This window comes from Lycorma delicatula, chromosome 9 (assembly GCF_047948215.1).
Source record: "Lycorma delicatula isolate Av1 chromosome 9, ASM4794821v1, whole genome shotgun sequence".
NCBI lineage: Eukaryota > Metazoa > Arthropoda > Insecta > Hemiptera > Fulgoridae > Lycorma > Lycorma delicatula.
In genome coordinates, this window is record NC_134463.1 from 96,433,749 (window position 1) to 96,449,184 (window position 15,436).

General features: G+C 27.9%; 1 protein-coding gene across 3 annotated transcripts in view; it reads right to left on the reverse strand.

Moving 5' to 3' along the window:
- LOC142329701 (chromobox protein homolog 1-like) overlaps positions 1-15,436 on the reverse strand; it is a 41,935-nt gene that overhangs the window by 15,518 nt on the left and 10,981 nt on the right. For all 3 annotated transcript variants that reach the window (XM_075374407.1, XM_075374406.1, XM_075374408.1), the window contains one exon: positions 763-886. In XM_075374407.1, the coding sequence (XP_075230522.1) occupies positions 763-886 (124 nt within the window). The remainder of the gene's footprint in view (positions 1-762; positions 887-15,436) is intronic.

Here is a 15,436-nt window from a genome sequence, read left to right on the forward strand (position 1 = left end):
CCAGATTTATTGCGCACAAATCCTTGAAGACATCCCAGAAAAATATATATCTGTTTGTGAAGCTGCAGTGAATGAATCGATATTTGGTGGCCAGTTGCAGGCGCTCATTGTAGAACAAAAACGTGTATATGAGAAAGCCAATTAACTGTGTTCATTGAACTGTCATAACAGTTCACCATGTGGAAATAAATGAATATAAAGCTAAAGTTGACAACTACAGAGTACTAATTAATAATGATAATTCCTTTAAAAAAATTATTGTTTCGTAGTTATATATAACTCAAAAGTTCACTAAGTAAACACTAGTTAGCATAGTTTTTTTACCTGCTTACTTTTTAATAAGCCTTCATTACCGTGGGCTTATTGCAATAAGCCTGGATGAAATCAGGCTGTTTCACCAAACAATTGTACCTTTTCTAATTAGCCTAAAGTTGTATGGGGTCATTACAATAAGCCTGAAGAATATCAGGTTGATGAGAAATTGCTAGATAATTTTCCAATTTGCCAGGTGCATTGCAAAATGACAGCGCTCTTTACATTAAGCCTGATTTTTCAATTTGGCTCTGACATATTTAAAATAAACAAAAAGTCATGAACTAATAATATGTAAATTACAATGATTCAAAATATTATCCTAAATAAATAAGCATAAATCCATTTTTTTGAACTTAAAAATTTCCCTTCTTTAACATAAAATTTGAACCGGAGTGTACATGTAATTAACGTAGGTTCTTCCAACATCATCTTATAAATTATACTCACTTGGAATATCCTTTCCATTTTAATAAATATTCAACTTTTCCATTACGTATTCTTTTATCCAGGACTTTTTCAACAGAAAATTCTTCTTCTTCTATAGGAACCTCTTCTACAATCTCCTTTTCTCCTGAAAATAATAAAATGAATGATTGTTAATTAAAAACATAAATATTCTATTAAAACTATTATTCCATTGATAAATATAATTTAAGTACAATTGAAAAAAATATTTCATTGACTCAGCACTGAAAATTATTATAAAAAAGATTGATTTTTATGACGACCCAAACCAAATTAAAAATGTTAACGGAAGCTCACACATCAAACTTTTACTAGCTACTTCTATTTCTACGTGTTTCTTTCTTTCAACATTTTATATAATTTATTTTTTTAACATTTTTACTATGAATATAACTACTTTTTAATTTTTAGAATTTGACATTAACCAAATTAATGACTTATATTCATTATTAATGAAGATATTTTTACCTTAATAAACTCTTACTGAAGAATACATTTTTGCAGGCATCTCTGTATAATCACTTCTTTAATCAAGCAATACTGAACTTTTAAAATTTGAAAGTCAGTATAATAAAAATTGAAATAGCTTTTACTTATTAATGCAATTTAAATCTTTTATTATATACCTACTCATATGAGCTCAAAATACTGTATATTTTGGTGGCCTCAAGTGCTACGATTGGTAACTAACATTAAAAGAAATAAATTGTATTAAATATTCTTAATATGGTGATCTACTGGAACCAATCCCAGCAGCCAGTTTGGTTAGAAGTGATTAATGAATTGTTATTGATGAATTTTTCTTTTAACTAAAGTTATTGCTGGGAGTTTTTCAGTTGAAAAGATATAAAAGTCAATATCAAAGAATTATTGGATTTGAAATATATTAGTCCTCATATCAAGACTGGTGACTCAACTGGTGTTAGCAGTTTTATATTCTTCTTGTATGTTAATACTTTATGGTATAGCAAATAAGATAGAAAAGCTTCAATTAGGTAAAGACTCCATGGCTGCATAAAAACATACATAATTTATATTATACAATAATGCCTCGCATACTTTTTTTTGTAGTTATACCATATTTTTGTCTGATGAAACAAGAGAGCTTAAGGGCATATTTTCAACTTCTAGGTTGTTTTTACAGTTATATTGTATTATGTTTTATGTAACAGAACATAATTACATTTAACATATATTTCTAAATTAGTGACTAATGATTGTTTTTTGAAAGTAAATAGTTACTCGATTACCAGGTTTATTTTGTGTCATTTTGAAGTTTTAAATAGTTCTCTGTGAAAAGTTTATGGGATTTACTTACAACTAAAGTTCCTTTCATTTCCACACGATGTAGGAAGTAGTGCAGTCAAAGAAGTATAATTTCTACATTTCTGGGCCACTCTGGTAAATAAGCCCGCAGAAAAAAAATTTTAAATCGTAAAATTTCCATTGCATGGATCTTGAACAAATAATTAAAAACCAAAAACGAGAATAAGAAAAATTGTGTGTCTAGTCTGATCAGATCCAGCTGAGCCATAATCCAATGCAATAGGTAATATAGAATTGTTAATTTTATTTCAGTTAATTATTATTTTTATTTAAAAAATAAGATTTTTTTTATTTAACCCTCCTAGTACCCATTATTGTATGAACTACAAGCACAATAATGATACTGAAATAAGTACTAACTAGTCTTAATTAATTGTCTTAAAACATGACTGGATTACAATCAAAATATTATTTTTTTAAATTAAAAAAGTTGTCCTTGCAGAATAAAGATTTGGAATTCCTTATCATTAGATACAAAATGATAAAAAAGAAGATAGTACATCATTAATGGCATAAAAACATTATTATTTGTTTTTTAAATGAAGGGTAATATTTTCTATTCTAAAAAAAAAACACAGATAAATCAGTTAAAAAACCTAATAATTTTTTTTTTCAAATCCCAAAGAATAATATACTTTACTACTTTTCAATAAAATTTATTTTTACAATAAACAAATAAAAAACTTATTTTTACAAGCAGAAATCATGTTCCACGTTTCAAAATATTACTGTATGAATAATTTAGGAGACATACAGAATGTAGATATTGAAATGCATTTATATTTTGTACACAAAAATATAATAATAACTACAACAACAATGAATACACTGTAGTCTGTTGCAATAAGTATGAGCAGCTGCTTCAATTGTGTTTCTGCAACAATGGCAGGCACTGACTAATATTGTATAGACTAGAAATATAAAAAAACATTATTTATTTATTTTACAGTCTCGTAATAGCCAACTGTTCAACTATAACGAAAGATAAAAAACTAAGGTTAAATCTTTCAGAAGTCAAAACATTATAATAAAAGACTGAACACAAAACAATCACATAGATCCCCAGTTTATGAATAATAAAAGAACTAGTACTGATACTGTTAGTTATTTGTAAATTCATACACACCTGCTTCAGGGCTTAACAATGATTAGTGTTCCCAATTTCTACTGCAGAAAAATAATTATTTAACATAAGAAATTTTTATAAAACTGAATGATTTAAAGCATTAATAATTATCAGTCAAGTAGAAAACTGATGTAGTGAAGAACAAAATAGAATTGATACCTCTAAAATTCATAGAATGATCATAACAGAAAAATGCACTGATTATATCAACTTTGAAATCAGTAATATTATGTGAAATTAAAATTATAAAAAAAAATAATGTTTACTAAAACATTTTAGAAAATCTCAATAAATTATAATCCCTAGTCACTTAATCATATAACTTGTCCACTCGTATATTGTGTGTTGTCTGATTTGACTGATTCATAGCAGGAATCAGAGGCATTTATTTAGTAGGCACTTCAGTCAATAATTTTGACTTTATGCAAACCCTTAAAATGAAACAACAGTGCTGGACAGTTTGACAAAGTCACTATCCTGCTAAGATCTAATAAGAAGCAGCTGTTAAGCAAAGATAGAACCAGGTAGCTGATCCAATTCCCTACAGTACTTGGCAATCTCTAATCGGGTTAGTTTACCATCTTTAGGAATAAAGATTTTTTTTTTTTTAAGCATACTTATATGAGCAAATATAAAATGAGTGCAAATTTGTGAATGCAACTGAGAGTTTGTTTTATTTGTTAAAATAAAACAAACTTATAACTATCACTTATAACAGTGTTAGTGAAACAACAATCTCTTTCAATTTTCTCATAAGAGTGATGAATTATCTATTTCAGTGCTAATAAATTACATTACCTATTGTGCTTCAGAACGTGACAGTTCTGCAAGACCTGGAATATCACAAAAGAAACTGTGCTCATTATAATTAACTTGTAATTAGAATGTGGTGAATTCCAATTACAACTAACACCCTATTATTTTTTCTTTAATAAAAATTAACTTTAGAAGATGTGAAAAAAGCCGTCTGACGGGATTTATATCTAGATGAATGAAGATAGAATGAGATACTATCACTGTTATTGGGTTACAATTATAAATAACAATACTACATTTATATTGTTAATACAAATAATATTAACAAATCTATAAGATGATGAAGTAAAAAGTACTGAAATATATTTACAGCAAATATAAATATCTACATTAATATATTTTTTTAAGCTATAATAAAAATAGATAACGATGTCATAAATAGTCAAACCAGCCTACATGCTGTAAAATATTTAAAATGGCTAATTTTAACTACTTCCTACGCCACTCAGATACAGTAGAGTGCAAATTAATCTGAACATGGATGTTATTTAATAAAAAGTAATTCTATTTAGAAATAAAATCATACCTATGTAATTTGTGAATACATAGTAATTAATGTGTCCTCCTTAATTCTTGATTACTTCATGTTCTCAATCTGGCATCGATTCAATAAGTGTACTGCACTTTTTTTTTTTTATTCCTTCATCAAGAAACAATAACAATAATATTATTGCTTTAATGAGGTCAATTTTTGTGGTTCAATTCATTATTGAGAGTTGTCTTTTTGACTATTGTCCAATGAGTTTCAATTGGGTTTAAGTTTGGGAAGTTGCCTGGCCACACGAGCACTTTAATGTTTCTTCTTCAAAAATTTTTTTGCACTCTTTTGGAAGTAAGGTGTGGCACCAAGTCTTCTTGGAACAGTCTTGATGCTTTGTAGAGATTTGTTTTGAAGTTGTGCTACAACCCTTTCCTTCAGAATCTTTATATATCCTTCACTTTTCAACATAACATCTACATAAAGTAATGAACAAGAGCTTTCAAATGTGAAACAACTCCAAAATCTTTTTTTGGAGATGTTTAATTGATTGTTAGATATGAGACGGTGACGTATTTTCATGTGATGTTTTTGTAACATATGGAACCCTTTGCCCCTGGAAATAAAAATGTGATTTGCAGGAAAACATAACATTTTCCCAGTCTTCTTTGGTCCAGTTAGGATGTGCTTTGTTCCCATGAGATTTTTTTTGCACATTGGTGGTGAAGCTGTTTTTTATCTTACCAACGAGCTTTCCTGTCTGCAAGAAGTCTGCGTCTAACAATTGTCATGTGTAAATCTGTTCCATTGGCTGCTAATTCTTGATTTAAGTCCACAGTAAATAATTTTGGATCAAGTTTACTTTTTCTCACAATTAACTGATTCTGTGTTGTAGTTTTTCTTTTATGGTGACATTTGCCTTTTCTTTGAAGTGCAAAAGAGCCAGTTTTAAAATAGTAGTTACTGTTTTTAGTCCAACATCAAACTCAGAGGCTATTTCTCAGTGTTATACTGGTATGCTCAGAAAAAGAAACATTTACAAATGCTTTCTTGGAGTTATGTCCATTATTATATATTCAAGACACACAACAAAAAACTTGATTTTGTAATAAAAAATGAAATAAACTTAACAAAATGCTATTTATAACATGAAAATTGCTAAATAATTAAAGAAGAATAACCTCACATTACACAAAATTAAAGAATGGATGTCGTCAAGCAGCGTAGTCACAACATATAAATAAACAAAAACTTCCCGTGTTTGGATTAATTTGCACGCTTCTGTATATTATGAATTAAACAGAGTATTAAATAAAAATTAATTCTGAAAGAAAAATGAAACATGTCACGAACGGGGTGATGATGTATACATCAACCCATTCGTGACAATGTTATCTGTCAATGACTGATTTTGTCACATCATAAGTCTTCAAATAATATAATAAAATGCTGTTCTTCTAAAAGAATGGAATATAAGTTCATTATACAGTAACAATCGCATTCTGAGGATAAAATTCATTTGTATTTATAAAGGGAAACAGAATATTTGTAAGGTTGTTTATGTACCACAGTTGGGAATGGGATGAATTTTGTTTGTAATGACTTGCATCAATACTTTTAACTAGGAGTCTGTCTTCAAAGCGTAAAAACTGTTGTCCGAAACAAATCAATAATCACAAACAGCTTCTACTATATCTTTAGCAGATCTAGATTACCTTCCAAAGTAGAATTACCAACCATCCTTATATCAATAATTTGTGATAGATATTTTTGTTCATTCTTTTTTAAAAAGGTTTTACAAAGTAACGGTAAAAATTATGAAATAATAATAAAAATATAATTTGGTCCTACAACATATAAGTTTGTCAAAGTTATTAAAAATATTTTTCAAAAATTGTAAAATAATTTATGTTGGTGGATAAATTTTAATTAAAACCGACGCTAAAGGTCAGTCGACAAGTTATAATTTCCAAGAATTTTTTTTATTTTGTTGGGCTACATTAATTTAACATGCCAATTATTTTGTAAATGTCATACTATTTTGTTCAAATAATTTACATATGAATAACAGAAAACTGGTCTATTACACCTTCATCACTTTAAATTAAATAACTTCACTTAAAGCTAACTTTAATATTTAAAGTCACAAAAATCAAGTTATTAAAACTCAGGAGAAAGATCTATTAGAAAATTTGGAAGAAATTATCCAAAATAAGACAGAGTACAGGAAATTTTGGAAGGTGTTTAATGATATGAATGATAAAGAAAAAAACAGATGGGATCCAAAACAAATCTTTAATATCAATATGCCTTTCTCACAATGACATAATAATAAAACTGTAAGTCCTTACAACTGAATAACAACTAATATCAGCATGTGGTTTTTAGATCCATACTCCCAGTGTAATAAATAGACCAGTATAGTTTGTTTATGAAAGAATGGTGGTTATCAAACTATTCATAAAAAATAAAATAAAAATTCATAAATGCAGTTATCAGAATATTACATACTTTACTTGTAATCTTTTATAAATGTTGTTACAAATTTATTTATGTTATTCATCTATCAGTTTAATGTAACTTATTTTTAATTAAATTTATTTTATTATGATTTGTGCAATATTATAAGGGAATTGGAAAAAGAAAGAAAAAAAACATTACTTCTTTCAATACAGCTTTTGTAATCATAGAAAAGAGTAAGGGCCTTTCTTAATAATCAACTTGCTTTTAAAATAATGGAATTCAGCTCAACAATTAACATAAGCAGTTAAATATAAGTTTCCAAATGATTGATTTGTTACTTCACCACCTCCTGCGACTTGTGCAACACAAAAACTACTTCGACTCTTCTCAATATTCTATCAACACCTGTCAACAATAATATATTATTTTAAATGAGTTGATCTTGACAATAGTTTATCATTCATTAATAGAAACCAACGAAACTAGGTATCTCTAAAGCAGTCTGTAAATCTTAATTATTCCCTACTAACAAAATGGTGGCTTTAAATATAGAAAAGAGTTATAGTATTATTCTATATGTAAAATACTTATTGTAATGTTTAATGTAAATGTCCATTATGAATTTATATTTTTTACTGTAAGTGAAGCAAATGAATCTCTCAGAGTACTTAATTCAAAACCATATTCTACATTTGTTGCTAAAGTGTCTTCAGCTCCTATTTTCATGTAGAAATAAAATCTGCATATTGTGGGTTATATTTTTACATACGTACTCTATATCTATTGTTCAATCTTATAATTAATGAGACTTTGCTTAGATTAATTATAACTATTTCTATTAAGTTATAAAACCAAATTGTGATATGTAAATTATTATATTATCTGCAGGGAATGTGTATTTATTTAGTTTAATTAGTATTTATTACAATCACTACAGTTCTGTTTTTATACTCCAGATTTTTGTGTTACAGAATGTTTCATTAGTTTGGCATAACTAACTCATGTATCATAGTTCTGTTTGTAGTGACAATTCTAAAAAAAAAGAATATTTTCAGAAAACCTTAAATTATATAACGTTCAGATTGATTTTAAATAAATTAACATATCTTATAACAATTATAGGAATTCCCTGTATTAATACTTCAAGGTTTATAAGATCCATTTTTCTACTCTCTCTTACCATGGGTGTGGTTTTGAATTTACACACATTACATCGATTCAATTTAACATTTACATCGTTACTATTAGAGTTCTGTAACTGGTGAACATTTTGGAAGAACTGAAATATCTTTCATGTTGTGTACAACAGAAATGTATAGAAAGAAATTAAAGTTTCAATAGTGTTAGGAATATAAAACAATCTTTGCAAAGATAATGATCATGATAGTATTGGATTCAAAGTGATTAAATATAAAGTTAGATGAAATTATGAAATGTAACATCATCATAGGTCAACACAAAAAAGGAAAAATATTACTGAGCTTGTGGAAACTAGGTACACCACCATAAACTAGTCTGAGAAGCAGTAATTGATTTGGTGCTGTTTTGTCAATATAGGACTTTAATAAAAATTTATTCACACCTTCATTTCTCAGCCAAAATTAACGTAAGAAAGATTGTTTAGCTGAAAAAAATTAAAATTTTCAAAATGAACCAGACAACTGTGAATACAGAATTAATGATTTGAGATATGGAATACTTGATAAACTGAATCTCCAGTAAAGGACAAAAATTAAATAATTATTTTAAGAAATTACAACAGGGTTAAGATTATTAAATGCTTAACATCTGCAATTTTAGTTAATTTCTTATGATAATATTTAACATGATGTACATAGAAATAATTAGTAATATTATTCACATAATTTAATTAAAATATCTTATTCATACTATAAGTAACACAGAATGTTTAAGCTATAATGAAGTTTACATATTCCTTTTTTCTTTGCTAAGAAACCAATTAATTAATATTAAAATACATTCATTTGATAAAACTGGACTTGATAAAAGAAATTAATATATATATATATATATATATATATGGTGTTTATAAAAGAACTACTTGGTTCCAAAAAATCATAATGAAAAACAGGAATCAATTAAAAGTATCTAGTTTACATATTTATATTTGTTATAGTGTTAGGTTTTTCATTATGGGTGGCACCAGTGTGACCTTCACCAAGTATCCGGCTGGCAGTCTCACTCAGTGAAGATGACACCACAGCAGAAAGCTCAGTGTGTCATTTGGTTTATTGAAAGAAGATTAGTTATCACCGTTCAGGATAATTATTGATGTGAATACAGCAGTAATGAATAAAACAATACTCCAGTGGTTTAATCAGTTTAAGGAGCAGGCAGTGTCTTGAAGGGGAAGTCATAAGGCAAACTGTCTGTATCTCAACAGAATGTGGAACAAATTTGAGAATCTTGTTTGCGTAGCCTGAAAAAGTCATTAGCAAGCTGCAGTTTAGAGTTAAGAATACCTCAATCTTAAGTGAACAAATGCATACAAGGCTTAGACTAAGATACAACTTTTGCATGAAATCAAACCCAATGACAAAGCGAAAAGACTGGAGTTTGCAGCTTTAATGGTAATAATATTGATGAACTACCTGAAAAATGTCATGTTTTCAGATGAGACGACATTCCACATTAGTGGGTCAGTAAATCGATAAAATTGCAGGATTGGGTATCAGAGCCACTGCATGAAATTATCAAACATCAGCGTGACTCTCCCAAAGTCAAAGTTTGGTGTGGTCTGACGAATTGTACACCCATACATTATAGTAGAAAGCACAATTAATGGGAAAATTTTCTGTGATGTGCTTGAACTTTATGTCTTTCCACAGATTGACAATACTGAGAAAAACAAGTATTAATTTTCTATCAAGTAGATGGCACTCTGCTGCATTACAGCAAGTATCTACTATATTAAACATTCGGTTTCAAAACAGGTGGATTGAAAGAGGAAAGCTGACTGCATGGTCACCAAGGAGGAGCCCAGACCCCCAATTGATTTCTTTTTATGGGGGCATGTGAAAAATATTGTTTATTTGGAAAAAATCTGCCATCAACCACCTATGGGAGAGGATTGTTGCAGCAGTAGCATGCATCCATTACACCCAATATGCTGGCGAATATATAGGAGGAGCTGGATTACCATCTAGATGTGTGCAAAGCAATCAATGGTACACATATTGAGTGTATTAAACATGAAAAAAAATTTCCAGAATTTACCCTTTCAGAATATTCACTCATGTAAGTAATACTTTAAATATAATGCTGTTTAAATAATATTTGAAACCATGGAGTTCTTTTATAAACACCCAGTATATATATATATATTTATTTATTTTTTCTAAAATCGATCCTTTCAAGACCCATTTCATCTCTGTACTAATAGTTCAAATATATGATTCAATGTGATCCACTCAAGTACAGAAAATAAATAAAATAAAATGACACTCGCCTTATTTTTTCATATGATTACTACAAAAGTATTTTCGCACTAACCCGCATCATCAGTTGTAGATTATTTATTTTTTTAAATACTTTGTATAAATTTACAAATTATACATAAAATATAAAAAATTAAAACGAAAAGTTAAAAATATTAAAATCAAAATAACATATAAAATATATGTCAATTAAAAGTAAAATAAAAACATACTACAAGTATATGGCCAGCCAATACTATAGTACTGTACTATTAAATAGAATGTTATGTAATATCTGTAAAAGTGCTGCTATCTATTGAGCTTTTGAAGTGTGTCCTCCTCAAATTCTGTTTGTAAGTTGATCAAGTTGAATCCCTGCATATATTTATACATATATAATACTTTAACAAAATATCTAAATTTTATTATTATAATTTTTTATATCTCCTTTTTTAATCTCTAAATTAGTATTAGTATCAGAAATAGAATGTTTATTATCAATAATATGGTCAGCACGTTAGAGAAACCCAATTTTTTATTTTTATAATGCCTAAAATGTTAAAAAAATCTGGCTTTAAAATATCTATTGGTTGTACCTATACAAATGTTCTCACAATCATTACACTTTATCTAATAAACCCCACATAAACTATATGAATCAGTATTATTATTGCTTTTTAAATATTTTATTATGTGGTTGTTAGTTTTATACTCGGGTTTAAATTTATTATTATCATAAACTTCAGTAATATTTTCAACAATGAATATCTTAAGTAAACATTCTCAACCTTCTGTGTGTTATTTATTGGTTTTAAAGTTATAGTACTATTGAGTTTTTTATAAATATTACTCTGATAAAGATAATTTTTGTTTTCTAACATGCGAATCATAATATTACTTTGTTTTTTGATGCTGAAAACGAATATGAACTCAGAATCTGTTTATCATCCACCATTTATGAAAATTTTTTTAATTTTAATTAAAGGATTTTTTTTCATTTTTCAACATATAGTTATCATTTCAAGATCCTATATTGTATTTTGTTAGCTCATTTTTTATTATTTAATTTAACATAATTAGTAAGCTATAAATAAACAACACTAGACAAAGAATTAAATCATATCATAGTCACATATTATGACATCATATCTAATACTGAAGAGTGTGCATTCATGGAGAAGATTATCATGTCTGTGCAGGTCAAAACATGTACCTGAAAACACAGCTGTGTTGTTTGTATTAAGGATTTAGGACAGAATTAATCTTGTTAAGTCTTATTGCTGTTGTCAGTTTGATAACAGTGGTCATAATGCCTCGAAATTGTGTAAACGATGTGGATGCCTTTTATTATGTATGTGGTGAGTTTACCATACAATCAAATAGAAAAAAACATTACACCTTCAATTAAAAAAGCATATCATTTGTATTTTCAGTGTAAAATGGTGATCAGGATAAGATGTGAGCTCCTCGTATAGTATGCACTAATTGCTCTGTATATTTAAGAGGATGGCTGAAAGGTTCATGGAAGGCTTTGCATTCTGGTGTAACTATGGTTTGGTCTGAACAAAAAGATCATGTAACCGATTGTTACTTTTGTTTAACAAGTGTGTCTGGAGGATTTCTAAAAAATCTAAACATACTGTAAAATATCCTTTATTGCAATCTGCAACCACGCTTGTACCTCACAGTGAAATTATTCCAGTTCCTGAGCCACCTGTGAATGTATGTTCTGAAAACACTGATCAGGGAGAGAATCAGGCAGTACTGAAGATGAAAATAATGATTTTGATTTTGTGTGAATTGTGTTCCAATAAGCCACATCTTACATCACAAGGTGAATTAAACGACTTTGTTAGGGAGTTAAATTCATCAAAAAGTTAAGCTGAACTGTTAGGATCAAGACTGCAAGTTTGAAATTTACTTTAAAAAAATACAAAAATTTCAGGCTTTCGAAACCGACAAAAAGAATTTTCTCAGTACTTTATTGATGAAATAATTTGGTTTATTACACAAATATTGACGAGATTATGTTGTACTTAGGACAAGTTCATAAACCTGAGGACTGGCGCCTTTTCATAGATTCGTCCAAGTATAGTTTAAAAGTGGTTCTACTACACAACAGTTAACAAATATCCTTTGGTATAAATCATTTATAGTATTAATTTGAGACATATGATGTGATGAAAGACGTTCTTAAAAAATCAATTATAAAAAACATAGCTGGAACATATGTGGTGATTTGAAAGTTATAGCTATTTTATAAGGCATGCAGCTAGGCTATATGACTAAGTACATGTGTTTTCTTTGCGAATGGAATAGCTGAGCTAGGGATAAACATTATGTTACCAAAGAGTGGAAGAAACAAGACAACTTACTCCAAACGGGAAAAATATAATTCATGAGCCCTTAGTTGAACCCAAAAAATATTTTTATCCCCTCTCCATATCAAACTAGGGCTAATGAAAAATTTTGTTAAGGGAATGAAGAAGGCTAATCCTGGATTTTTTAAAATCAGGCAAAAATTTCCAAATGTAAGTGAAAGAAAAATTAAAGAAGGAATATTTAAAATATGAGAGTTGGTCAAAGATGAGGTATTTAACTCAATGTTAAATAATGTTGAAAGTGCCGCTTGGGCTCCATTTAAAGTCATTTGTAAAAATTTTCTAGGCAAACAAAAATCCGACAATTACCATGATATTGCTAATCAACTTCATTCTTCATACAGGGCTATGGGATGTGATATGTTCTTGAAAATACATTTCCTCCACTCACACCTGGATTTTTTCCCGTACAACCCTCAGAGACGTAAGTGAGGAACATGGTGAACATTTTCACCAAGACATTTCGGTGATGGAAAGCTGCTGCAAGGGGAAATGGAATACTAGCATGCTAGCCTATTACTGTTGGATATTAATTTGGGATGTGCCTGAGACTATTTATAAAACAAAAATATCAGTTAAATCATTTATAAAACATTGCAGTTCATAATGGATATATTGATCTGTTGATTGATAACGCTGATAGACAAAAGGTTTTTTTTAAAGTTTCTCTATCAGTGTTATCAGTCAACAGATCACTATATCCATTATGAACTGCAATGTTTTATAGTATTTATTTTTATTATTTTAAGTACAATGGATTGCTCTATTAATCACTGTATATGTGTTAATTTTGTAATACAAAGGATACCTTGATTTTCTATGAATTGTAGTTTTATTGGCTGTGTTTCCTGTATACTGAAGTTACAATTTGATTATTTCAATACTAACATCTAGAAGATTTATTGTTCTATTTATAATTATTTCAAAAGTAAATTTTAAATTGCTATAATATGGATTAAGCTTATTTAAAATGATGAGGTGTTCATTACATATAATTGGATTATAAAAAACAAAAATATCATCAACATAATGAGTTCATACTAAAACATGTGTATGAATAATGCCATAAACTATTTCACTCTAAAAATTTTGTAAGTAAATTTCAGATATGATAGTTGACAAAGGAAATCCCACAGGCAAGGTATTTTCCTGTATAAAACATTTATCATTAAATTTAAAGTAATTTTGTTGGCATATATTCTTTATAATAGTGATGATGTTATCAATAAATTTAGCCCAAGAATATTTATTACTTCCTCGTACAAACGAAAGGAAGTATTGTGATCATGAAAAATTTCAGTTTTCGGATTTCAACAGAAACATCCATTTTGACTAGTTTTGGCGTGACATCTGTATGTATGTATGATGCATAACTCAGGTAGGATGTTGAAATTTTGGATTTAGGACTTTTATAACATCTAGTTGTGCACCTTCCCTTTTGATTGTAATCGACTGAACCAAGTGTTCAAAATGCCCAAAAAAAAAAATTGGATTTTGGAGTCTTTCTTGTGCAACAATAAGCCCTCACTGAGAGCTTCTCAACGATATATCATAAGTGGTACTTATTTTCATTGGTTCTAGAGTTATAACCAAATTAAATTTTAATTAATGAAATATTTGGATCTTACTAGGGGAAAGCACATCGATTTGAATCCAGACTTTATCTCCTTTTTTTAATTTAAATATGTTGATTTATTAGTAATTATTAACCTCGGATTGTAAACATTTTTTACGATAAATAATAATTCAATAATAACAATAAAAAAAATCAGAAGTTATTAATGAAATAAAATTTTATGTACTTTACATTAAAAAAAAATGTGTATATATAATTTAATAGGCATACAAGGAAGTAATGTGGTGTCCACATCAGATTTTTATATTATAATTTTAATGTACATTCATTTTTATTCTAAGAATTTTATCTATTATTTTGAAAATAATATAAGATGAAGCAGATGTAAAATCAATCAAAAGTCTCATTGGGTGCTGGGTTTATGTATTTTTGGAAGTCCTGTTAATTTTGGAGCGACTGGTTCAAAAGGGAATAATCTAGTATATCTTAACTAATAGTTATGATTAAAAATATTTTGGAATTTTGCTATAAAACTTTTTGTTATTTTTTAAAATTTATTAGTAGGATTTTTTATTTCTCTAAAATTAATTTCTATTATATATTGTTTCATCAAATTATTATATTTTTTCAGTGTACATGATAACAGGTGTATTAGTTTTATCAGATTTTAATATGATACAATTATTTTCATTTAATTTATTCTTTAAATGGTGAATTAGTTATTTATTAAGAAGTGGTTTGTGGATCAATTTTTACCTTTAATTCTATGAACGTTGTTAGTAATAATATTACGTAACTGTTCTTTATCAGTAGGATTTATTTTATTAATATTAATTTCAGAATAAACTACAATATTTTTGATAATATTATTCTTGTTATTATTATTTATATTACATTTAAAAGCATTAGCAATAATAAATTTTTCATTATCATCAAGGTTTAATATCTGTCAAATTTAACTCATTATTAGTATTAAAAATAAGAGTAACTATGAATTTTCTTGTGTGTCAATAAAACGTGAAGCATCTTCCATTATTCACAGCAATATTCTTT